At 40.4% G+C, this 25,541-nt stretch overlaps 1 protein-coding gene and 3 non-coding genes across 4 annotated transcripts; 1 reads left to right on the plus strand and 3 right to left on the minus strand.

Moving 5' to 3' along the window:
• On the plus strand, positions 1-73 carry trnak-uuu (transfer RNA lysine (anticodon UUU)). Its single transcript has one exon. It is a non-coding gene; the product is annotated as a tRNA-Lys (tRNA).
• A 591-nt stretch (positions 74-664) lies between these two features.
• trnaf-gaa (transfer RNA phenylalanine (anticodon GAA)) lies at positions 665-737 on the minus strand. The gene has a single exon. It is a non-coding gene; the product is annotated as a tRNA-Phe (tRNA).
• An 819-nt stretch (positions 738-1,556) lies between these two features.
• Positions 1,557-1,643, minus strand: trnay-gua (transfer RNA tyrosine (anticodon GUA)). Its single transcript is given in 2 exon segments — positions 1,557-1,592; positions 1,607-1,643. It is a non-coding gene; the product is annotated as a tRNA-Tyr (tRNA).
• Positions 1,644-9,340: 7,697 nt separating this feature from the next.
• On the minus strand, positions 9,341-24,751 carry LOC133539225 (zinc finger protein 135-like). Its single transcript, XM_061881392.1, has 2 exons — positions 23,868-24,751; positions 9,341-13,084 (listed from the first exon to the last, which is right to left on the minus strand). The coding sequence occupies exons 1-2, from the start codon at positions 23,989-23,991 to the stop codon at positions 11,832-11,834; spliced, it is 1,377 nt and encodes a 458-aa protein (XP_061737376.1). The 5' UTR covers positions 23,992-24,751; the 3' UTR covers positions 9,341-11,831.
• Between the last annotated feature and the right edge of the window lie 790 nt (positions 24,752-25,541).

The following is a 25,541-nucleotide window of genomic DNA, read 5'->3' on the forward strand; positions in this document are numbered from 1 at the left end:
TCCTGGGTGGCTCAGTTGGCAGAGCATCAGACTTTTAATCTGAGGGTCCAGGGTTCAAGTCCCTGTTCAAGTGGCTGATACTGACCTCCATATATTTCTCAAAAAATGCAGCAGTCCTTTGAATCTATATTTAATTTAAATAGTTTTCAAAAATGATTGTTTTTTCTCTATTTAATTTGAAAAACTGATATTCAAAAACATCCCTCACATCCACTTTAGTTCAGGTGGGAGAGCGTTAGTGTGATCATCTGAAGGTTTAACCGCAATACCTTAAACACAAATAGTTAGACAGTGTATCTGTATGAAAAAGTTGTGGTTAATATTTTGCTGTAGGTGTGTTAGATGCATCTTCACCTCACACTGAGCTCAGCTTTATTACTCTCAGTTTCAAGTTATACAGTCCAAGACAAACCCCGAAGGCAAGAAATTTGTGTTTAAAACAGCCCGATGTAAGGCTCAGTTAAAGATCAAACATTGGCTTAAGGAACGATACACCGTTAAACCACGTAACGGTTGTCCAAATTACAAATGGAGGAAAGGTGTGTCACTACTGATACTAGGATTCCACCAGCAAGGCTGGCAGGTCAGGGAGACCATTTCAGTATTGTAAGAGCCACAGGAGGCTTATTAGTAAGAAGATTTGATTCAGAAACTCAGCAAGTTGTGCTGAAACCCGGGATCGAACCAGGGACCTTCAGATCTTCAGTCTGACGCTCTCCCAACTGAGCTATTTCAGCTACGCAACACCTTCTTGGGTTTACACATTCAAATGTAACCAAGGTCTGCCCTATTGGTGACTTTTGAGGGGTGGAAGGAGGTCTTTCCAAGGGGTCTCAAAGCCTAGTATTGGTCAGCAGAACAGGTACTTGAGTCCCGGAAGCTCAAAAAGAATGTCTTATGACTGAGCATTTCAGGCTCTCTAAAAAATGTACCTAAATGCTTCTGAAGAATGTTTTACTACCGAGAATGTTATGATTACTGCAAACATTTGGCAGATTTTTCAGAAATGTTCAAAAGTTCTTAGCTGGCTAATAATTAAGTCTTCAAGTGTAGATGAACCTTGCTTAGAAGAAAGGTAGTTTAAATGAACAGATACAACTACCAGTTATACATTCGCAATAATTAAGAGAAAAAAAACACATATTTCAGTTAATAGATTTAAAAAAAAAAAAAAAAAAAGCAAAATAACTTCCCCCCAAAATTGTACGGAATACTGTTTCAGTTGAGTTAACAAACAACAGCACGCTGGCCAGGAGTTGAACCTAGAATCTTCTAGTCCGTAGTGAGACACACAATCCATTGCATCACTATCCCTACAGAAAGAAACATCTTACTGTAGGACAGGTTGTGTTTGGTAAATATCTTACGCCAAAACAACACACAGTGGACATCCTCAGCATGTAAGACATTATTTGGATTCTTATTTGAACCACATCACACAGAAATGTAATGTATGAATGAGTGAGAATGAGGGAGGGACGTTTTGGGTTGGTGCACTAATTGTAAGTGTATCTTGTGTTGTTTATCTTGATTTAATAATAATAAAAAAAGAGTAACCCTTCGAGCCGGATTTGAACCAGCGACCTAAGGATTTCAGCATGAGCAACTACAGTCCTCCGCTCTACCAACTGAGCTATGGAAGGTTAGTATCACCTCATACTAACTCTGATCTTTGAGTCACTTTACTATCAAACAATCAAAGTTTAAGGCGCCCTTTTCCCCTTTTGCTTTTGTCACAAAGGATGTCGGTACTTGCCATACTTGTCAATACAGCTACATATTGCTGGTCCAAACAAAACGCTGCTCTCCACCCAAAACATGTTTGTTTACTTCTGACTGGGTTTGGGATTGAAAGTAAGATTTGCAGTATGACCAAGAGTGAGGCACGTGTGCGATCAAGGCACTTCAGTGCTCATGTTACAGGCCTCGCACTGAGTAGCCTGGTCCTAGTGTTCACTTCAGTGCTCATGTTACAGGCCTCGCACTGAGTAGCCTGGTCCTAGTGTTCACTTCAGTGCTCATGTTACAGGCCTCGCACTGAGTAGCCTGGTCCTAGTGTTCACTTCAGTGCTCATGTTACAGGCCTCGCACTGAGTAGCCTGGTCCTAATGTTCACTTCAGTGCTCATGTTACAGGCCTCGCACTGAGTAGCCTGGTCCTAGTGTTCACTTCAGTGCTCATGTTACAGGCCTCGCACTGAGTAGCCTGGTCCTAGTGTTCACTTCAGTGCTCATGTTACAGGCCTCGCACTGAGTAGCCTGGTCCTAGTGTTCACTTCAGTGCTCATGTTACAGGCCTCGCACTGAGTAGCCTGGTCCTAGTGTTCACTTCAGTGCTCATGTTACAGGCCTCGCACTGAGTAGCCTGGTCCTAGTGTTCACTTCAGTGCTCATGTTACAGGCCTCGCACTGAGTAGCCTGGTCCTAGTGTTCACTTCAGTGCTCATGTTACAGGCCTCGCACTGAGTAGCCTGGTCCTAGTGTTCACTTCAGTGCTCATGTTACAGGCCTCGCACTGAGTAGCCTGGTCCTAGTGTTCACTTCAGTGCTCATGTTACAGGCCTCGCACTGAGTAGCCTGGTCCTAGTGTTCACTTCAGTGCTCATGTTACAGGCCTCGCACTGAGTAGCCTGGTCCTAGTGTTCACTTCAGTGCTCATGTTACAGGCCTCGCACTGAGTAGCCTGGTCCTAGTGTTCACTTCAGTGCTCATGTTACAGGCCTCGCACTGAGTAGCCTGGTCCTAGTGTTCACTTCAGTGCTCATGTTACAGGCCTCGCACTGAGTAGCCTGGTCCTAGTGTTCACTTCAGTGCTCATGTTACAGGCCTCGCACTGAGTAGCCTGGTCCTAGTGTTCACTTCAGTGCTCATGTTACAGGCCTCGCACTGAGTAGCCTGGTCCTAGTGTTCACTTCAGTGCTCATGTTACAGGCCTCGCACTGAGTAGCCTGGTCCTAGTGTTCACTTCAGTGCTCATGTTACAGGCCTCGCACTGAGTAGCCTGGTCCTAGTGTTCACTTCAGTGCTCATGTTACAGGCCTCGCACTGAGTAGCCTGGTCCTAGTGTTCACTTCAGTGCTCATGTTACAGGCCTCGCACTGAGTAGCCTGGTCCTAGTGTTCACTTCAGTGCTCATGTTACAGGCCTCGCACTGAGTAGCCTGGTCCTAGTGTTCACTTCAGTGCTCATGTTACAGGCCTCGCACTGAGTAGCCTGGTCCTAGTGTTCACTTCAGTGCTCATGTTACAGGCCTCGCACTGAGTAGCCTGGTCCTAGTGTTCACTTCAGTGCTCATGTTACAGGCCTCGCACTGAGTAGCCTGGTCCTAGTGTTCACTTCAGTGCTCATGTTACAGGCCTCGCACTGAGTAGCCTGGTCCTAGTGTTCACTTCAGTGCTCATGTTACAGGCCTCGCACTGAGTAGCCTGGTCCTAGTGTTCACTTCAGTGCTCATGTTACAGGCCTCGCACTGAGTAGCCTGGTCCTAGTGTTCACTTCAGTGCTCATGTTACAGGCCTCGCACTGAGTAGCCTGGTCCTAGTGTTCACTTCAGTGCTCATGTTACAGGCCTCGCACTGAGTAGCCTGGTCCTAGTGTTCACTTCAGTGCTCATGTTACAGGCCTCGCACTGAGTAGCCTGGTCCTAGTGTTCACTTCAGTGCTCATGTTACAGGCCTCGCACTGAGTAGCCTGGTCCTAGTGTTCACTTCAGTGCTCATGTTACAGGCCTCGCACTGAGTAGCCTGGTCCTAGTGTTCACTTCAGTGCTCATGTTACAGGCCTCGCACTGAGTAGCCTGGTCCTAGTGTTCACTTCAGTGCTCATGTTACAGGCCTCGCACTGAGTAGCCTGGTCCTAGTGTTCACTTCAGTGCTCATGTTACAGGCCTCGCACTGAGTAGCCTGGTCCTAGTGTTCACTTCAGTGCTCATGTTACAGGCCTCGCACTGAGTAGCCTGGTCCTAGTGTTCACTTCAGTGCTCATGTTACAGGCCTCGCACTGAGTAGCCTGGTCCTAGTGTTCACTTCAGTGCTCATGTTACAGGCCTCGCACTGAGTAGCCTGGTCCTAGTGTTCACTTCAGTGCTCATGTTACAGGCCTCGCACTGAGTAGCCTGGTCCTAGTGTTCACTTCAGTGCTCATGTTACAGGCCTCGCACTGAGTAGCCTGGTCCTAGTGTTCACTTCAGTGCTCATGTTACAGGCCTCGCACTGAGTAGCCTGGTCCTAGTGTTCACTTCAGTGCTCATGTTACAGGCCTCGCACTGAGTAGCCTGGTCCTAGTGTTCACTTCAGTGCTCATGTTACAGGCCTCGCACTGAGTAGCCCGGTCCTAGTGTTCACTTCAGTGCTCATGTTACAGGCCTCGCACTGAGTAGCCCGGTCCTAGTGTTCACTTCAGTGCTCATGTTACAGGCCTCGCACTGAGTAGCCCGGTCCTAGTGTTCACTTCAGTGCTCATGTTACAGGCCTCGCACTGAGTAGCCCGGTCCTAGTGTTCACTTCAGTGCTCATGTTACAGGCCTCGCACTGAGTAGCCCGGTCCTAGTGTTCACTTCAGTGCTCATGTTACAGGCCTCGCACTGAGTAGCCTGGTCCTAGTGTTCACTTCAGTGCTCATGTTACAGGCCTCGCACTGAGTAGCCTGGTCCTAGTGTTCACTTCAGTGCTCATGTTACAGTCCTCGCACTGAGTAGCCTGGTCCTAGTGTTCACTTCAGTGCTCATGTTACAGGCCTCGCACTGAGTAGCCTGGTCCTAGTGTTCACTTCAGTGCTCATGTTACAGGCCTCGCACTGAGTAGCCTGGTCCTAGTGTTCACTTCAGTGCTCATGTTACAGGCCTCGCACTGAGTAGCCTGGTCCTAGTGTTCACTTCAGTGCTCATGTTACAGGCCTCGCACTGAGTAGCCTGGTCCTCGTGTTCACTTCAGTGCTCATGTTACAGGCCTCGCACTGAGTAGCCTGGTCCTAGTGTTCACTTCAGTGCTCATGTTACAGGCCTCGCACTGAGTAGCCTGGTCCTAGTGTTCACTTCAGTGCTCATGTTACAGGCCTCACACTGAGTAGCCTGGTCCTAGTGTTCACTTCAGTGCTCATGTTACGGGCCTCGCACTGAGTAGCCTGGTCCTGGTGTTCACTTCAGTGCTCATGTTACAGGCCTCGCACTGAGTAGCCTGGTCCTAGTGTTCACTTCAGTGCTCATGTTACAGGCCTCGCACTGAGTAGCCTGGTCCTAGTGTTCACTTCAGTGCTCATGTTACAGGCCTCGCACTGAGTAGCCTGGTCCTAGTGTTCCCAATCATGTGTCCTGTTCTCTTTTACAGGAATAAAAAGAAGACACAAAGTGCTTTATAGTCTTCTCATGGCAGGGTGTGGCCTGACTCTTTTATTAAACATGTCTACTGTTGCTTGAATAAACCTCTTCACTTGACATGTTTGTACTGTATCCTGACATGGCCTCCTTTTAATATTGCTGCTTTCTTTTTTCTAGATTGTCACCGTCACTATAAATCAATTACAATTACACATTTTGTTACTTGACTATACCTAGAAAAGGTCTTAACAATCAGAGTTTTAAAGTCCTACTGAAATGAGATGTTCTTATTTAAACGGGGCTAGCAGGTCCATTCTGTGTCATACTTCATCATTTCACCATATTGCCATATTTTTGCTGAAAGGATTTAGTAGAGAACAAATATAACCTTAGAGGAAAATCTAATTTAAAACATGCACATACAACACTTAAAACCTTTAGCATATCAGTATGTGGAATTAAATTATGGAATGAATTAAGTAAAGAAATTAAACATTTTACTGATATGATCCATTTTAAGAAGATGTTTAAATTAATAGTGCTTACAAAGTACAAAGAAGAAGAATTATGAGAAACACTTTCAACCTTATTGAAAATAAGATATTCTTCATCTTAGTATGTTGCTAACGACTGGATTAGTTAATTGCATGTAACAGAATCGTTGTATTGCTTATTCACGGATGTCATTTTGATATTCTGCTGTAAAGAGGGTGAGTAGATGTATGTATGTATGTATTTGTGGGCGCTCTGAAGTGGGAAAGGGGTAGAATTAAATAAGCTTTGCTTCTTCCTACTCCTGATGAAATGTGAGGTAATATTGTATTGTCCGTATTGTATTGTGTTGTAAATATTCATATTCGAAATAAACTAAGAAAAGAAAGAAAAAGGACATTGACGATAAAGTTCGCAACTTTTGGTCGCTAATAAAAAAGCCTTGCCTGTACCGGAAGTAGCAGACGATGTGCGGGTGACGTCACGGGTTGTAGGGCTCCTCACATCCACACATTGTTTATAATCATAGCCAGCAGCAGCTAGAGCTATTCGGACCGAGAAAGCGACGATTTCCCCATTAATTTGAGCAAGGATGAAAGATTTGTGGATGAGGATATTGACAGTGAAGGACCAGAAAAAAAAAAAGGCGATTGCAGTGAGAGCGATTCAGATGTTATTAGACACATTTACTAGGATAATTCTGGAAAATCCCTTATCTGCCTATTGTGTTGCTAGTCTTTTAGTGAGTTTATACAGTACCTGAAAGTCAGAGGGGTGTGGCCACGGGTGTGGTGACGGCCAGTGTGTTCGTGGGAGGAGTTAATAGTCGCTGCAGCAGCTGCAGGACGACGGTGGCTCCGCTCATAACTACGGTAAGAGCCAACTTATTAGCACAATTTTCTCACCGAAACCTGCCAGTTGACATGTGGTCGAGATCCATGTTCGCTTGACTGCTCTGATCCATAGTAAACCTTCACCTTCGGGAATGTAAACAAGAAAACACCGGCTGTGTTTGTGTGGCTAAAGGCAAAAAGGTTCCCACCTCCATCTTTCTACTTTGACTTCTCCATTATTAATTGAACAAATCGCAAAAGATTCAGCAACACAGATGTCCAGAATACTGTGTAATTATGCGGTTAAAGCAGACTACTTATAGCTGGGATCGGGCTGGAAAATAATGTCCGCTACAAGCCGAGAGGTCAAACGCACACGTCATCATTACGCGACGTTTTCAACACGACACTTCGCGGGAAATTTAAAATTGTAATTTAGTAAACTAAAGCGGCCGTATTGTCATGTGTTGCAATGTTAATATTTCATCATTGATATATAAACTATCAGACTGCGTGGTGGCTAGTAGTGGCTTTCAGTAGGACTTTAACTGTTACTTTAGATATGAAAATACCTCCAAGTAGATTAGGATACTATATTTCCGCATTCATTTGACAAAACACTTGTGACTACTAATTGTAAGTGTCACACATGTGTCCACCATCTTCCTTCTTCTCCCTATTCTACTCCTTGGTATGCTCTATTTGGCTGCTTCCATTATGCACTTTGTAACATCTACATTCATTTGCACAATAACTTGATTTGTATCCACTTCCTTTAATATCATGTCTGTTATTTCCATAAATTGTTCCCAGTCACCATTATTTTCCACATTGTCCATATTCCTGCTCCCCTCCACACCTTCCACATGTCACCTTGGCATGACACACACTAGCAATGTGCCCAGAGTGTTGGCACTTGAAACAAGGTAAGGTCTGACTTAAAAACTTAAAAAGCATAAAACATGACTTTTTCCTGGGAGGACTTCCTGGACAAACTGCACAAGCACAGATTCGCTCTCCATCTTTTCTCCGTTTCTAAATGCCATCATTCTCTTAATCATTGTGACAGTTCACCCTTTTCATTTTTATTTTCAAATCTTCTAAATGTTCTGCTCTTGGGATTCCTGTCACGACTCCTCTGGCCCCCTTTCATTCTCCCACTTCCATTCTTTCCTTTAGTATCTTATTGCACAGCTTTTGCAATCGCATTGCTTTTGTTCTTTTACTCTCCATTTTTACATTTAGTCCAAAGACTTCCGTCCTTAGCACTTTGGCCATCTCCACCTCTCCAATGTCCTTCTTTGAACCAATAACCAGTGTCATCAAACTAATATCCTTCATGTCTTCATCTGACTTCAATTCATATATAATCTTGCAATTATCTACCATAATCTTTTTCCTCCTTTCTACTCTTTTAGCGCTCTACTTTCCTTCATGACCTCCTCTCCCCTTCTTTCCTCTCTGCCCTCTAGTCCAGTGGTTTTTAACCTTGTTGAAGGTACGGAACACCACCAGTTTCATATGCGCATTCACTGAACCCTTCTTTAGCAAAACAATAAAAAATAAATGTTTTCAAATTCAAAACAAAGTAATGTTTTTTTTTTACTGGTGCCCAAAATGAACCGTGCATGAACACCACCTTGCTCACAGAACAAAACCAACACAGTCCATGAACTCACAACAAATTGCACACCTGCAAACCAGTTTGACTTCTGCTGTTGCCGTATCCATAATAAGCCTATAGGGAGAAGTTTTTATTTACACGATGAGTCAGGTGTGTCTTGACCTCAGCGGCGGAAGCTCCGCCGAACCCCTGAGGCTGACTCACCGAATCCCGAGGGTTCAATCGAACCCTGGTTAAGAACCACTGCTCTAGTCCTATCCATGTCCATACCTTCCTCATACATCCCTTCCTTATCCCCTTCCATCACTTTTCAACCAGCTACCAGAAATCCATAGCTGGATAATGGTGAGGTTTAATGAAACAAAAACAAAAAGGAATCGCCTAAAACCAAAACTAAAAATGAACTAAATCTCCTCTGATCTGTACATCATTGTCCAAGTGACATTAGATTGTCATCTTCCTCTTTATGCCATTTCCTCAAGGTGACAGAAAAACATGATACAACCTGCCTATCATGTGATTCTACCATGTTGGCAAAATACAAACACACAATATATTGACATATATAACACATAAAACATGGAATTAGAAGTGAACAGTACCCATCCCTACCAGCAGGTGTTGTTGTACTGGAAACTAATTTACAAACACAACTTCATCACACACAATACTCCACTATGGAATTGTTTTTATACTAAAATGAGAAACAAATCCATCTTTGTACAGCAATGGTTTGAAAAAGGCATTTGGTCACTGATGCACTTATTGACTGATAAAAGTATTTTATTATTTGAAGATTTCATTAAGTACGACCTGCAAATAAAAATATTACAAAATTAAAAAGGCTTTTATTCAAAATATTTGAATAACAGTATATCTTTCTTTTTAATTATTTACTATTTCTTCTTTACTGTATGTTCTCTGGAACAAAACAAAATTCATAACTTGAAAGTTTCCATTCTTCCTAAGGCAAAGGAGTTAATTTAAGAAAAAAAGACGGAATTGACCACTTAAAAAAATCTTTAGGGTGATTTTTTTGCAATTGAATACAACATTTGTTCATTCTGTGATAGGAAAACAAAATAAACAGTTTATTTTAAGAATGTATGCAAAGTAAATCTCTGTGGGATGATGTACAATATTGGCTTTTGTCCGACACTCCGAACTTTGATTGATATTGATATTGTTTTGGGGATGTTAAAAAGAAAAACAACCATAAAAAATGTTGAAAACACAATAAAGGGAGTTTTTTTTTTAATCCACAAATGTAAGTTTGTAAAAACAAAACCATATTTCCTTCACACAAACAATTCAGTCATTCTCTGTCACTTTTATATTGCATAAAGGTCTGGGGACATACATATAAAACAATCACAACACAATCATCATATTACAAAAAAGTAATATAATTAATAAAATGGATGAATAGAGACCCAACAAATGATTCATAAAGTCACATTTCAAAACTGTATAAAAGACAACTGTTCAAATGATGTATAAAGTAAATAATAATATGCTTCCTGAAGTGGTCCAGAAGATGTTTCAGATGTGAACCAGTACATATGTATATCATATAAAGGTGATAATCTATGGGATTATTAACAATTGGAAATAACATTATGTAACACTTCAATATTTCAAACACGTATAAAAACAATATTATGAATAAGTCTAAAATTGTATTATGAATATATACACACATACAATGTTTATTGTGTGTAAAAAAATGTATTGTACTGTTTACTCTCACCTTTTCAGTCAAATTGTTCTGTTAATTTTTTTAATAAAAGTACACAATGTTGCATATTAATGCATGTATTTGACTGAAAAAAGCATTAATATAAAATATCTCAGCAATAAATATAGAAACAATTTAAAGGCCTACCGAAATGAGATTTTTTTATTTAAACGGGGATAGCATGCCATTTTCTATGTGTCATACTTGATCATTTCGCGTTATTGCCATATTTTGGCTGAAAGGATTTAGTAGAGAACATCGATGATAAAGTTCGCCACTTTTGGTACTTCCTGAAAAAGCCTCGCCTTTGCCGGAAGTTGCAGACGATGACGTCACATGTTGATGGCTACTCACATATTCACATTGATTCTAATGGGAGCCTTCAACAAAAAGTGCTATTCGGACCGAGAAAACGACAATTTCCCCATTAATTTGAGCAAGGATGAAAGATTCGTGTTTGAGGATATTGATAGCGACGGACTAGAAAAAAAATAAAATAAAGAATAAAAAATAAAAAAAACGCGATAGCATTGGGACATATTCCGATGTTTTTAAATAGAATAGAATAGAATAGAATAGAATAGAGTTTTATTGTCATTATTGCAATGAACAGGTTCAAAGAACAACGAAAATGGAGCAGCTCCTCCCAAGGTGCATATACAATATGGTAGTATAAATAGTAAAAAAAAAAAAGATAGAGATGACAGATGTATATGTATATGTATATGTATCCACACAGATGCATATCTGCATGCATATGAATACATGTACACACATACATAAAACATTATTGCACATTGTAGTCCGAAAAAATAGAAAAACATTTAAACATGACACATGAGGACATGATGGACATATTGTGCTCACTCAGTGCCTGTTTAGTGCTACTATGGCTCTTGGGTAAAAGCTGTTCTGGGCGGTCATAAAGACCGCCCAGAAGTTAAGTTAAAGACATTCACTAGGATAATTCTGGGAAATCCCTCATCTTTCTATTGTGTTGCTAGTGTTTTAGTGAGTTTGATATATAGTCGGAGGTGTGTGTCCACGGCCGGGTGTTGACACCAATGTCTCAGGGGAGTCAACGGCAGCTATGGACAGCACAAGCTCAGCTTTTCTCCGGTAAGAACTGTCTTTTTAACCACAATTTTCTCACCGAAACCTGCTGGTTAACATTCGGTAGGATCCATGTCTGCTTGACCGCGCTCTGATCCAGAGTAAATTTTCACCTCCGGGAATTTTAAACAAGGAAACACCGTGTGTTAGTGTGGCTAAAGGCTAAAACTTCCCAACTCCATCTTTCTACTGTGACTTCTCCAATATTAATTGAACAAATTGCAAAAGATTCAGCAACACAGATCTCCAAAATACTGTGTAATTATGCCGTTAAAGCAGACGACTTTTAGCTGTGTGTGTGTGTGTAGTGCTCACACTTCCTAAAACCCTGTGACGTCATGCGTACACCTCATCATTACATGACGTTTCTAAGACGAAACTCCCGGGAAATTTAAATTTGTAATTTAGTAAACTTAAAAAGCCGTATTGGCATGTGTTGCAATGTTAATATTTCATCATTGATATATAAACTATCAGACTGTGTGGTGGCTAGTAGTGGGTCTCAGTAGGCCTTTAAAAAGGTTGTTACACAAACAACAATGTCACACATGTTATATGTGCTGATGTTGTTAGAAAGTCAAAATGACAGTCTTGACCGTTTATTTCAAATCCTGCAGTTTCATTTGCTGCTGCTGTTCTCACCAGCACACTTGTGTTTCTTACACTGGTACTTAGAAGACAATCTTTCACCACACACACTGCAACTCAACACTTTCTCTCATGTGTGTGTTCTCATGTGTCTTTCAAGCTTTGATCGTTCCCCAAAGCTTCTGTTGCAGATTGAACAAGAAAAAGGTTTTTCACCAGTGTGTATTCTCTTGTGTCTTTTCAAAGTTGGACTGTCTGTAAAACCTTTACCACAGCTTGAACAAGAAAAAGGTTTTTCACCGGTGTGTGTTCTCTTGTGTACTTTCAAATTATGACTTTGTGTAAAACCTTTACCACAGACTACACAGGAAAAAGGTTTTTCACCAGTGTGTTTTCTCATGTGTACTTTCAAATCTCGACTTTGTATAAAATATTGGCTACAGATTGAACAGGAATGTGATTTTTCACCAGTGTGTGTTCTCATGTGTCTTTTCAAATGTTGACTTTGTGTAAAACCTTTACCACAGATTGAACAGATATAAGGTTTTTCACCACGGTGCAATCTCATGTGTCTTTTTAAACTCCAACTTTGTGTAAAACCTTCACCACATATTGAACAGATAAAGGGTTTTTCTCCAGTGTGTTTTCTCATGTGTCTTTTCAGACGACTTTGGTATTTAAAAGTTTTGTGACAGTGAGAACATGTGAAGTGAGTGTTGTCAGTGTGACATGTTGCATCATCTTTAGAGTCTTCATCATCAGTGTCAGGAGAGTGTGACGTTGTGTCCTCACTATCTGATAGTGGAGCTAAGAGCTTGTCTGCTTGTGATCCTCCACAGTGGTCTCCATCAGCTTCTGTTGTCATGTGTTGTGTTGAGCTGCTGCTTGGAGGCTCCCCCCCTCCCCTCTCCTCACTTTCACCTTTCACCTCATCATCTTCACTCTTCACAGGGACACCAGTCACTGGGAACTCCTCCAACCATTTAGGCTGACTGATGCCCTCTTCCTCCTCTTCCTCTTTAATGTGTGGCGGCTCTTGGTCCTCCTTTTCCTCTTTTAAGTAGAGGGTCGGTGGGTCCTCCTCTTCATTTTTAATGTGAGGGGTCAGCAGGTTCTCTTGCGCCTTAAAGTTAGGGGTCAGTGGGTCCTCCTCTTCCTTTTTGATGTGTAAGATCAGTGGGTCCTCCGCTTGACCTTTAATGTGAAAGGTCAGTTTAAAACGATGGGTCTGTGGCTTCTCGTCTTCTTCTTTAATGTGGGGGAGCTGTGGCTCCTGTCCTCCCTCTTTGATGTGTTGGGAATGTGGTACCTCTTCTTCCTCGTGTATGTGGGGAGACTGTGGTTCCTCCTGCTGGTCATGGGGTAGATGTTCCTCATCGAGGTCTGTGGGACAGGAGAAAACAAACATTCTTTAGAAAAGTCCAGCTTTGCTCAGTCACATGAGACATTGTCCTGCACCAACATATGATCTCACAATCTCATCAGTTTCCCCTCACAGCAGTCAGGGTACTTCCAGCTGACACATGAAGAAAACTTTCAGGGGAATGCTTTCCCAGGCCAAAGTTCAATCCACCTTAATCATATAAAAACATCCTAAAAGTAATTCCTGCAATCCTTAATGGTAGACGCCATACATAAAAGTGTGCTGTTCTCCCTCTGAATAAGTCATACACACACAGGAAATAATGTACCACATGCCAGCCTCCACACAGTAGTACTAGTGATGAGCTTCCTCTGCTGGTGGACAATAATATGTGATTTTCACATTCATCTTTAGAGACATGTCTGCTCTAAAAAAAAGCATGAGCACAGTTAACATGTTGACCAAAAAAGATATCTGTTTTGCTTTCATTTTAGATAGTGCTGCCACAGTTAAACTGGGAAGAAGCAATCAGCTTACGTTACGGACTACTCCTTCAAAAGACAACTTGTTCACCTTATTATTAATAATAATAAAGGATTAGATTAATTTAGTGCATTTCCAATACACTCAAATTGCGTTAGTGAGAACTGAGAAGGCATCATTCATGCAGTCCACACATTCAATATGGTAAGCTACATTTAATTATGATAATAATAAGTAGATGAGAGTACCCCGCCTTCCGACTGATTGTAGTTGAGATAGGCACAATCGCCCCCTGCTACCCCAAAGGGAATAAGCGGTACAAAATGGATGGATGGAAGTAGATGAGGCAATTGTTCAAGGAATTGCATGTGAATACCCAATGCTGAAATTTAACTGAAATGCTGACAGAATGTAGTATGAATTTAAGAATAGTTTGAATGATGAAAAAGGGTTAAATGTTGAAGAGTTTGAATTTCCAGGAAAACCAGAATTTGGTTTGGAACTTGGGAAAGTGTTGGTTTGAATGTCCAGGATGAGTGGAATGAGTTGATGTTAAAATGGTTTGAATAGGTTGAAAAATGTGGGGATTGTTCAACTTGGACAAATGTCACTGCGGTGGGTGTACGCATGTGTGGAAGGTACGTAGACACAGAAAACTCCCCCACAAGCATGTTTGTGTGACTGACAGAAATATTTCAAGTCAATGTCCAGAGGTATTAAAACATTAGTCAATCAATCAAACAAACGGTCAATGAACTTTGCAGTCATGGATACACTGTGTGTTTATTCTCTCCGGCTGCGGCTCTCAAACTGCACACAAAATGTCTTCTTTTGTTCGTTTGGTCCGAAAACGTAAAAAAGCGCAGCCTCAATACTGGAGGCCCAAACGTCTCCACTCCAACACGCATGAGCAGCTAACTTGGCTAACATTAGCAGGTCTGGTGATGCACCACACGTGACCTACGGTGGCCTAGGATGGACAAACCAGACAATTCTCACAAGACCACAACTTTTTTTCTATCACCTTTCCAAAGTAATAATCCAATCAATAATCACTGGACTCAACAAAAAAATAAGGCATATTATTTCAACAATGACTTACGGAGTCACAGAATTGGCTAATATAACAAAATCTGCTGTTCCCTGCAGAATATCAGGGAAATTGACATAAATGTAAGAGAAATGTTGTCATTGAATGAATGAATGGTTTATTTTGAGCCATGCAAACAAAACAAGAGAATGACATAAAATACAAAAGAAATATATAGATACATTATTTTTACACCTACATTGAAAACAATACATGTGACTAATCTTTTGTAGATGTCAAGATTGGCTCAAAAGGGAGTGGGAAGAAGTCAACTTATTAGGTCCCACCCCTATACATATACAATATATAATACATTAATATATATAATATAATTCAATTCAGTGGTTGCTGCTATATATTGTCTATATAAAATACATTTAAATTCACACACACTTACTTACATATATACATATGTACACACACATATGTACACAACACACACATATATACAATTTATATATATACATAAATATATACATATATATATATACACACATACATACACATAATCACATACATACACACATGCATATACCCAAAATACACACACACACACACACACACACACAATTCAATGTATTCCTCTTGTTGATACTAATTCATATAGTTTAACTAGTTGGGTGATGTCATAGAAGTAATAATAATAATGATAATATCAACAATGACTAAACAATTATAATATCGATAATGATAACAATAATAATAATATGAACCATATCAATAGCAATGACAATAAATGATGACAGTAATACATATAAAATAATGAAGATGATGATGATAATAACAACAACAACAATAATAACAATAATCATTATTAGCCATTAGTCGTTGTGAGGAGAAGCAACATTTTTTAGGGAAAATAATATGTTCTGGACCACTCATTCATCCTCTAAACACGCAACTGTCCCGTCCTTGAGGCGGTCATTCCAAATAGCGACTAAACTATGAAGCTAAAGCTAGCAAGGAAAATCCATTACCCACAACACATCTCATCTGCTTGTGTTGTTGTGAACGACATCATCCATGTAGGAATAATGTAGAAAAAGGACAGCATCAAGCTGGGAACAGCAGCACACTTCCTCCTTCACAATAATAGGTCTGACTGCGCTAACAAAAAAAGGCTTCAAAAAAAGCACCTTACAAAAGCATAATGAACTTATTGATGCATTTACACAATTATTATGCTTTGACCCAATGTACGGGTCTAAATTGTCCAAAGATGTATTGCACAAATAAATGTAAAAGATTCTGCATTTACTGAACAAACATTTTATACATTTATTTATAAATGATAAATGGGTTGTATTTGTATAGCGCTTTTCTACCTTCAAGGTACTCAAAGCGCTTTGACACTACTTCCACATTCACACACACATTCACACTCTGATGGAGGGAGCTGCCATGCAAGGCGCTAACCAGCACCCATCAGGAGCAAGGGTGAAGTGTCTGGCTCAGGACACAACAGACGTGACGAGGTTGGTACTAGGTGGGGATTGAACCAGGGACCCTCGGGTTACGCACGGCCACTCTCCCACTGCGCCACGACGTCCCATTTATGTTTGACACAAAAAGCACATACTGAAATGGTAACAAAATAAGTGTAAAAGGTAAAAAAAAGTTGACTAAAAAAATAAAAAATAAAACTTAATTGTTTTTTTATATTGCCATTGCTATTTAAATGTATTTGTACTATTATTTTACTTGTTGTGGTTTATTCGTTACTAACTAATATCCACTTTTTTAAACTATAGTTAAAGTTGAGTTTTGGTGGTAAAGTAAATACTGGTGTTTTTAAATTATCTTTAATTGGTGTAATTAATCATGATTACAATATCAATCAAAATTATTATTATTTAAGCCATAATGGTCCAGGCCTGACTGTGCCCTTTTTAAACAACAGAGGTTGTAAAACCATCTATTCTACATGTTTCATTAACTCAAGTTTATCTTTCATGCATCTGAAGGATATAAATATCATTCTATGTAGCGCTCGAATTTTACTGCGGCACCTCGGCAAAATCTGCTACCCTTGTCATTTGCTGTAATGCCCCAATAATTGACTACAATTCGCGGCAAGAACATGCCGTGACTGCCCTTGACTTTTTAACTTGTTAATGGAGGACCGATGTAACAGTGAACGGTATAATGATAATTTGCGATAATTCCCGACGGTTAGTAATACCGTTTAATTTTTTTATAATGACCAAAAAAACTTCATTTATTAATGCATTGTTGGCAACACAGTCAGGCGCATGTGCACTAGCGTGGTTTGGCTGGATAATAATAATAATAATAATAATGCATTGTTGGCAACACAGACAGGCGCATGTGCACTAGCGTGGTTTGGCTGGATAATAATAATAATGATATTAATGCATTTTTGGCAACACAGTCAGGCGCATGTGCACTAGCGTGGTTTGGCTGGATAATAATAATAATGATATTAATGCATTGTTGGCAACACAGACAGGCACATGTGCACTAGCGTGGTTTGGCTGGATAATAATAATAATGATATTAATGCATTGTTGGCAACACAGACAGGTGCATGTGCACTAGCGTGGTTTGGCTGGATAATAATAATAATGATATGAATGCATTGTTGGCAACACAGACAGGCACATGTGCACTAGCGTGGTTTGGCTGGATAATAATAATAATGCATTGTTGGCAACACAGACAGGCACATGTGCACTAGCAAGGTTTGGCTGGATAATAATAATAATGATATTAATGCATTGTTGGCAACACAGACAGGCGCATGTGCACTAGCGTGGTTTGGCTGGATAATAATAATAATGATATTAATGCATTGTTGGCAACACAGTCAGGCGCATGTGCACTAGCGTGGTTTGGCTGGATAATAATAATGATATTAATGCATTGTTGGCAACACAGACAGGTGCATGTGCACTAGCGTGGTTTGGCTGGATAATAATAATAATAATAATAATGCATTGTTGGCAACACAGACAGGCGCATGTGCACTAGCGTGGTTTGGCTGGATAATAATAATAATGATATTAATGCATTTTTGGCAACACAGTCAGGCGCATGTGCACTAGCGTGGTTTGGCTGGATAATAATAATAATGATATTAATGCATTGTTGGCAACACAGACAGGCACATGTGCACTAGCGTGGTTTGGCTGGATAATAATAATAATGATATTAATGCATTGTTGGCAACACAGACAGGTGCATGTGCACTAGCGTGGTTTGGCTGGATAATAATAATAATGATATGAATGCATTGTTGGCAACACAGACAGGCACATGTGCACTAGCGTGGTTTGGCTGGATAATAATAATAATGATATTAATGCATTGTTGGCAACACAGACAGGTGCATGTGCACTAGCGTGGTTTGGCTGGATAATAATAATAATGATATTAATGCATTGTTGTCAACACAGACAGGTGCATGTGCACTAGCGTGGTTTGGCTGGATAATAATAATAATGATATTAATGCATTGTTGGCAACACAGACAGGCACATGTGCACTAGCGTGGTTTGGCTGGATAATAATAATAATGATATTAATGCATTTTTGGCAACACAGACAGGCACATGTGCACTAGCGTGGTTTGGCTGGATAATAATAATAATGCATTGTTGGCAACACAGACAGGCACATGTGCACTAGCAAGGTTTGGCTGGATAATAATAATAATGATATTAATGCATTGTTGGCAACACAGACAGGCGCATGTGCACTAGCGTGGTTTGGCTGGATAATAATAATAATGATATTAATGCATTGTTGGCAACACAGTCAGGCGCATGTGCACTAGCGTGGTTTGGCTGGATAATAATAATGATATTAATGCATTGTTGGCAACACAGACAGGCACATGTGCACTAGCGTGGTTTGGCTGGATAATAATAATAATGATATTAATGCATTGTTGGCAACACAGTCAGGCGCATGTGCACTAGCGTGGTTTGGCTGGATAATAATAATAATGATATTAATGCATTGTTGGCAACACAGACAGGCACATGTGCACTAGCGTGGTTTGGCTGGATAATAATAATAATGATATTAATGCATTGTTGGCAACACAGTCAGGCGCATGTGCACTAGCGTGGTTTGGCTGGATAATAATAATAATGATATTAATGCATTGTTGGCAACACAGTCAGGCGCATGTGCACTAGCGTGGTTTGGCTGGATAATAATAATAATGCATTGTTGGCAACACAGACAGGCACATGTGCACTAGCGTGGTTTGGCTGGATAATAATAATAATGATATTAATGCATTTTTGGCAACACAGTCAGGCGCATGTGCACTAGCGTGGTTTGGCTGGATAATAATAATAATGATATTAATGCATTGTTGGCAACACAGACAGGCACATGTGCACTAGCGTGGTTTGGCTGGATAATAATAATAATGCATTGTTGGCAACACAGACAGGCACATGTGCACTAGCGTGGTTTGGCTGGATAATAATAATAATGATATTAATGCATTGTTGGCAACACAGTCAGGCGCATGTGCACTAGCGTGGTTTGGCTGGATAATAATAATAATGCATTGTTGGCAACACAGACAGGCACATGTGCACTAGCGTGGTTTGGCTGGATAATAATAATAATGATATTAATGCATTGTTGGCAACACAGTCAGGCACATGTGCACTAGCGTGGTTTGGCTGGATAATAATAATAATGATATTAATGCATTGTTGGCAACACAGACAGGCACATGTGCACTAGCGTGGTTTGGCTGGATAATAATAATAATGATATTAATGCATTGTTGGCAACACAGACAGGCACATGCGCACTAGCGTGGTTTGGCTGGATAATAATAATAATGATATTAATGCATTGTTGGCAACACAGACAGGCACATGTGCACTAGCGTGGTTTGGCTGGATAATAATAATAATGCATTGTTGGCAACACAGACAGGCACATGTGCACTAGCGTGGTTTGGCTGGATAATAATAATAATGATATGAATGCATTGTTGGCAACACAGACAGGCACATGTGCACTAGCGTGGTTTGGCTGGATAATAATAATAATGATATTAATGCATTGTTGGCAACACAGACAGGCACATGTGCACTAGCGTGGTTTGGCTGGATAATAATAATAATGATATTAATGCATTGTTGGCAACACAGACAGGCACATGTGCACTAGCGTGGTTTGGCTGGATAATAATAATAATGATATGAATGCATTGTTGGCAACACAGACATGCACATGTGCACTAGTGTGGTTTGGCTGGATAATAATAATAATGATATTAATGCATTGTTGGCAACACAGACAGGCACATGTGCACTAGCGTGGTTTGGCTGGATAATAATAATAATGATATTAATGCATTGTTGGCAACACAGACAGGCACATGTGCACTAGCGTGGTTTGGCTGGATAATAATAATAATGATATGAATGCATTGTTGGCAACACAGACAGGTGCATGTGCACTAGCGTGGTTTGGCTGGATAATAATAATAATGATATTAATGCATTGTTGGCAACACAGACAGGCACATGTGCACTAGCGTGGTTTGGCTGGATAATAATAATAATGATATTAATGCATTGTTGGCAACACAGACAGGTGCATGTGCACTAGCGTGGTTTGGCTGGATAATAATAATAATGATATGAATGCATTGTTGGCAACACAGACAGGCACATGTGCACTAGCGTGGTTTGGCTGGATAATAATAATAATGATATGAATGCATTGTTGGCAACACAGACAGGTGCATGTGCACTAGCGTGGTTTGGCTGGATAATAAAAGGCGGACCAACGACACAGACTTTGCTGCGGAGATTTCCCCTCGGAGTAAACGGAGCCCAGCGCTTGGTTTAACTTCATTTTCCCTCACTTCCCGCCGTGCATTTAAAGAACACTGCTGTGTTTGGATGGAGAAAGGTGTGGACAATATTGGAGACACTTGTCCCCACACTAAAAGTATACAGCGAAGGAGAAAACTATTTGATGTTTTGCAGCAGGTGATGTGTTGTGAACGTTGTTACAACTTTTTTAGAAAGTCTTTACTTTGTTTACTGGGATGTTCACTCCTTTATTTAATTGTATCAATGGTCAAATAACATCAATGCTAGCTCAGATGTTTTGTCATCTCATTGAATTGAACTCAGGTAGTGAAGATTGTTTATTTGATGTGTGAGGTATCACAGTTTTTTTGTTGTTGTTGGCCAAACTGTTGTACTGAAACACTTGGGAGGCGTTGGAGAAGAACAAAGCTTGTTTATCAGACTTCATCTTCATTAACCAAACTGCTTTGTGTTTTATTTTGATATCAAAATGTAAATACCAGGTTTTGTTTACATTACTTGTGGTTTTTTTCATGTCACTTCAAAAATCATTCTTGTGACATCATTTTTTTAATGTGTTATTGTGTGTAGTTAATTTCTATACGACATACTTCTGCTCAAACTCAATTAATCTGTCCTACTACATCATTTATATGATGTACATCATTTTAAAAAACAAAGAGAAAAAGTCTCTGTATCAAAAGGCATCATGAAGTGACAAAAAGCTGGCAAGTCCATGTTATTAAAGAATAATAATATTTTAAACTAATAATTGTCTATAAATATATGGATAACGTTTATCTATAGTCATTTTATTAGACATTACAAATGACATGATGGTATTACGTTCACACCCCAACAATGCTTTACCTAACAATCATCAATCATGGTTTCAATGTTGATAACAATAATCTTAATTATTACTTTGGCTGTAATTGGCAGCCCTAGATCTCATACATGAACACTAATATATATACACACTATGTTGATAAAAGTATTTGGCCACCTGCCTTTACTCACATATGAACTTGAAGTGGCATCCCATAGAATTGTCCAAAATGTTTGGGTATCCTGAAGCATTCAAAGTTCCTTTCACTGGAACTAAGGGGCCAAGCCCAACTCCTGAAAAACAATCTCACACCATAATTCCTCCTCCACCAAATTTAACACTCGGCACAAAGCAGTCCAAAATGTAGCATTGTCCTTGCAACCTCCAAAGCCAGACTTGTCCATCAGATTGCCAGATGGAAAAGCGTGACTCATCAGTCCAGAGAAGGCATCGCCACTGCTCTATAGTCCAGTGGCGACATGCTTTACACCACTGTATCTGACAGTGACACTTACTCAGTGGCCCAGAGGGTAGAGTGTCCGCCCTGAGATCGGTAGGTTGTGAGTTCAAACCCCGGCCGAGTCATACCAAAGACTATAGAAAAAAATGAGACCCATTACCTCCCTGCTTGGCACTCAGGATTAAGGCTTGGAATTGGGGGTTAAATCACCAAAAATGATTCCCGGGCGTGACACCGCTGGTGCCCACTGCTCCCCTCACCTCCCAGGAGGTGATCAAGGGTGATGGGTCAAATGCAGAGAATAATTTTGCTACACCTAATGTGTGTGTGAATCATTGGTACTTTAACTTTATCTTTTAACTTTGCATTGGACTAGGTGACGTATGGCGTAGATGCAGCTGCTTGGCCATGGTAACCCATTCCATGAAGCTCTCTGCGTACTGTACGTGGGCTAATTGGAAGGTCACACGACGTTTGGAGCTCTGTAGCAACTGACTGTGCAGAAAGTCTTTGCTCTACGCGCTCCAGCATCCGCTGACCCTTCTCTGTCAGTTTACGTGGCCTACCACTTGGTGGCTGACTTGCTGTTGCTCCCAAACTATTCACTTTTCTTATAATAAAGTTGACTTTGGAAAATTTAGGAGTGAGGAAATTTCATGACTGGATTTGTTGCACAGGTGGCCTCCTATGACATTTCCATGCTGGAAATCAATGAGAGTGGCCATTCTTTCACAAACGTTTGTAGAATCAGTCACCATGCCAAAGTGCTTGATTTTAGGACATCCGATTATCATAATTTCGTATGGGTGGCCAAATACTTTTGGCAAATTATCAAATATCCTGCCTTGAAAGAAAATAACGTTTGCCTTGGTGCCCTAAATATGAGCCCTCCTTTAAGGCAACACTTGTCTTGACCTTAAAAAGTAAACATTTGAGGCCTGTCTATGATGTGCCTTTTTCCCATCCATCCATTTTCTACCGCTTGTCCTTTTTGGGATCATAGGGGGGCAGAAGGTGGGGTTCACCCTGGAAAATTCCATAAAACCTTTACACTATTTATTTAAATTGTATCCTAATTAAAGATGTTTCCTCCAGTTTGTGGTTAATATAAGTAATATTTCCAAAGGATATGCATTTTTACAGCATGTTTTAAAGAGATAGCATTTAAAAAATGACTTCTGGGTATATTATATTGATCAAATAATTCTTATTAGTGAGCTGAATAGAGGCGCTCTCATTGACTCCATTGTTAGAATTAGGATAGTTAAGATTTTGCTAACGTTTGTTTACGACTTAGAATGCATAAAATATAAAAACATCATTGTCTTACATATGGATTGTGAATGACAGGCAAAATTTAAAAAAAAATCAGATCCCCTTTGATAATTTTTCTACATCCTGTGAACGGGCTGATGCTGTCGTGAACGTGAGAAAATAAATACTTGTCAGGAAAATGCAAGTATCAGCAAAAATGGCTGACAAACTTTTTAAAACCTGGTTAGAGATTGTTGTTAGTAAACCCAGCGAGGCATGTGAATGTTGTAATATCCATCCATTTCCTACCCCTTATTCCCTTTTGGGGTCGCGCCTATCTCAGCTACAATCGGGCGGAAGGCGGGGTACACCCTGGACAAGTCGCCACCTCATCGCAGGGCCAACACAGATAGACAGACAACATTCACACTCACATTCACACACTAGGGACCATTTAGTGTTGCCAATCAACCTATCCCCAGGCAAACTCCACACAGAAAGATCCCGAGCCTGGATTTGAACCCAAGACTGCAGGACCTTCGTATTGTGAGGCAGACCCACCGTGAAGCCATGTTGTAATATGATGTCAGAATTAGCTTTATTATTATGGGGGCCATCCACGGCCCTAACGCTTGTTCCACCACTGACAGTTCATTGTACAAATGGAAATATATGAAACTTATTTCTAAGGGTAGTTAAATTCGACAGAACACCGACAACCACGTGGTTGCAAGACCACGTTGCAAGTAGCAGACGGAATGCATCATCCTCACAAGACAACACAACTTCTTATACAAAATATATTAAAAAATATAGTGTTAATAATGAAATGTAAAGTTAATAAAGATGTGAGAGTAAGAAGTCAACAAACCTGTTCTGTGTAACACAACTTGAGGCTCCTTGAAAACAGCGTCCAGTAGTTGATGTTGTCGCTCCTTCTCCTCTTTTGTTGGACAAAGTTCCTCCTCATACTTTGCTATCATTCTTTCACACATTTTCACACAATCACAACACTTTACTCTCACACTTGATCTCTACTTAGCGACGTGTTGATCAAATGTGCGTCTCTTTGTTAGCAGCTAACAAGCTAAGCTAACTAGCGAGCTAAGCTAACTAACAAGCAAAGACAGCACGAGAAGCGGCACAGAGCTTCTAGCGCATCGAGACCACTTTATCCTTAAAGAAAGAATCACAGATGTGTTTTATGCGCCGTAAATAGACTTAAATAGACTGACTTATTAGCGTCCTGCACACTTGACGTTACAAGGCAGTACTGCTCTGTTCTGCTGGCTTCCGTCTACACCGGAAGCTGGGAATGACGTCACAGCCGAGCGGACGAAGAGGTAGCTCTATATAAGATATTGCCTGCTGTCACTGTTAGCATGCTTTTCTTTTACGTAATATTTATTTCCAACACTACAAATATTTCTTCAACGGCAGCAGTTAGTCGCTGATCCACCAACGCTCTCAACATTTGTAATGTAGACATTTTCACACAATCACAACACTTTACTCTCACACTTGATCTCTACTTAGCGATGTGTTGATAACTTCTGTGTCTGCTGTTAGCAGCTAACAAGCTAAGCTAACTAGCGAGCTAAGCTAACTACCAAGCAAAGATAGCAGGAGAAGCGGCATGGAGACCACTTTATCCTCGACTAAACAATAGTGATGGGTCCGGCAACACAGATGCATCGGCTCATGCGTCGAGCTCGTAGAGCAAAACCTTGTGTCGGTGTGCGTGACGCCTTTCGAAAGTCACGTGACCAATCATGAGCCCTTTTGGTCACGTGACCGATAGGCGAACTGTGTCGCACTGGCACCTGCGCGCCAAACTGTGTTTAGAAGGAAGTGCATCTGTCAAGGAGATGCTGCTGCCAACTTCTGTCCTTGTTTTTTTGGGTGTGTCATTTATCGTCGTCGGAGATCATTTCCGCCGTCTGGGAATATTTTGATCATATATCGGAAAAAAATGTATTTGTGTTCATTTTCTTGTCGTTTCATTAAGTCTCCACTGGAGACTCTCCGGTATTGTCCCGCCCACACAACCATCCTATCAATGACATTAAAACACAATCAGAATTGATTTTTCAGGTAGCTGAGTTGGTAGAGTGAAGGACTATAAATGTTCATATTGATTCACTTAGGGCGGTTGTTCGAGTCCAGCTCGCCCCCAGTTACTTTTTACCATGAATTGCTTAACATGGACCCCGATTTAAACAAGTTGAAAAACTTATTGGGGTGTTACTATTTAGTGGTAAATGGTACGGAATATGTACTGAACTGTGCAATCTACTAATAAATAAAGGTTTCAATCAATCAATCAACAGTGCGTATTCAGAGCGCATGTTAAAACAAAATCCCAGTCCACAAGTAGATAGATAGATAGATAGATAGATAGATAGATAGATAGATAGATGGATAGACAGATAGATAGTACTTTATTGATTCCTTCAGGAGAGTTCCTTCAGTAAAATTAAAATTCCAGCAGCAGTGTACAGAGTTGAGATCAATTTAAATAAAAGTAAAAAGTAAATAATGGGGG

This window comes from Nerophis ophidion, linkage group LG20, assembly GCF_033978795.1.
Source record: "Nerophis ophidion isolate RoL-2023_Sa linkage group LG20, RoL_Noph_v1.0, whole genome shotgun sequence".
Classification (NCBI taxonomy): Eukaryota; Metazoa; Chordata; class Actinopteri; order Syngnathiformes; family Syngnathidae; genus Nerophis; species Nerophis ophidion.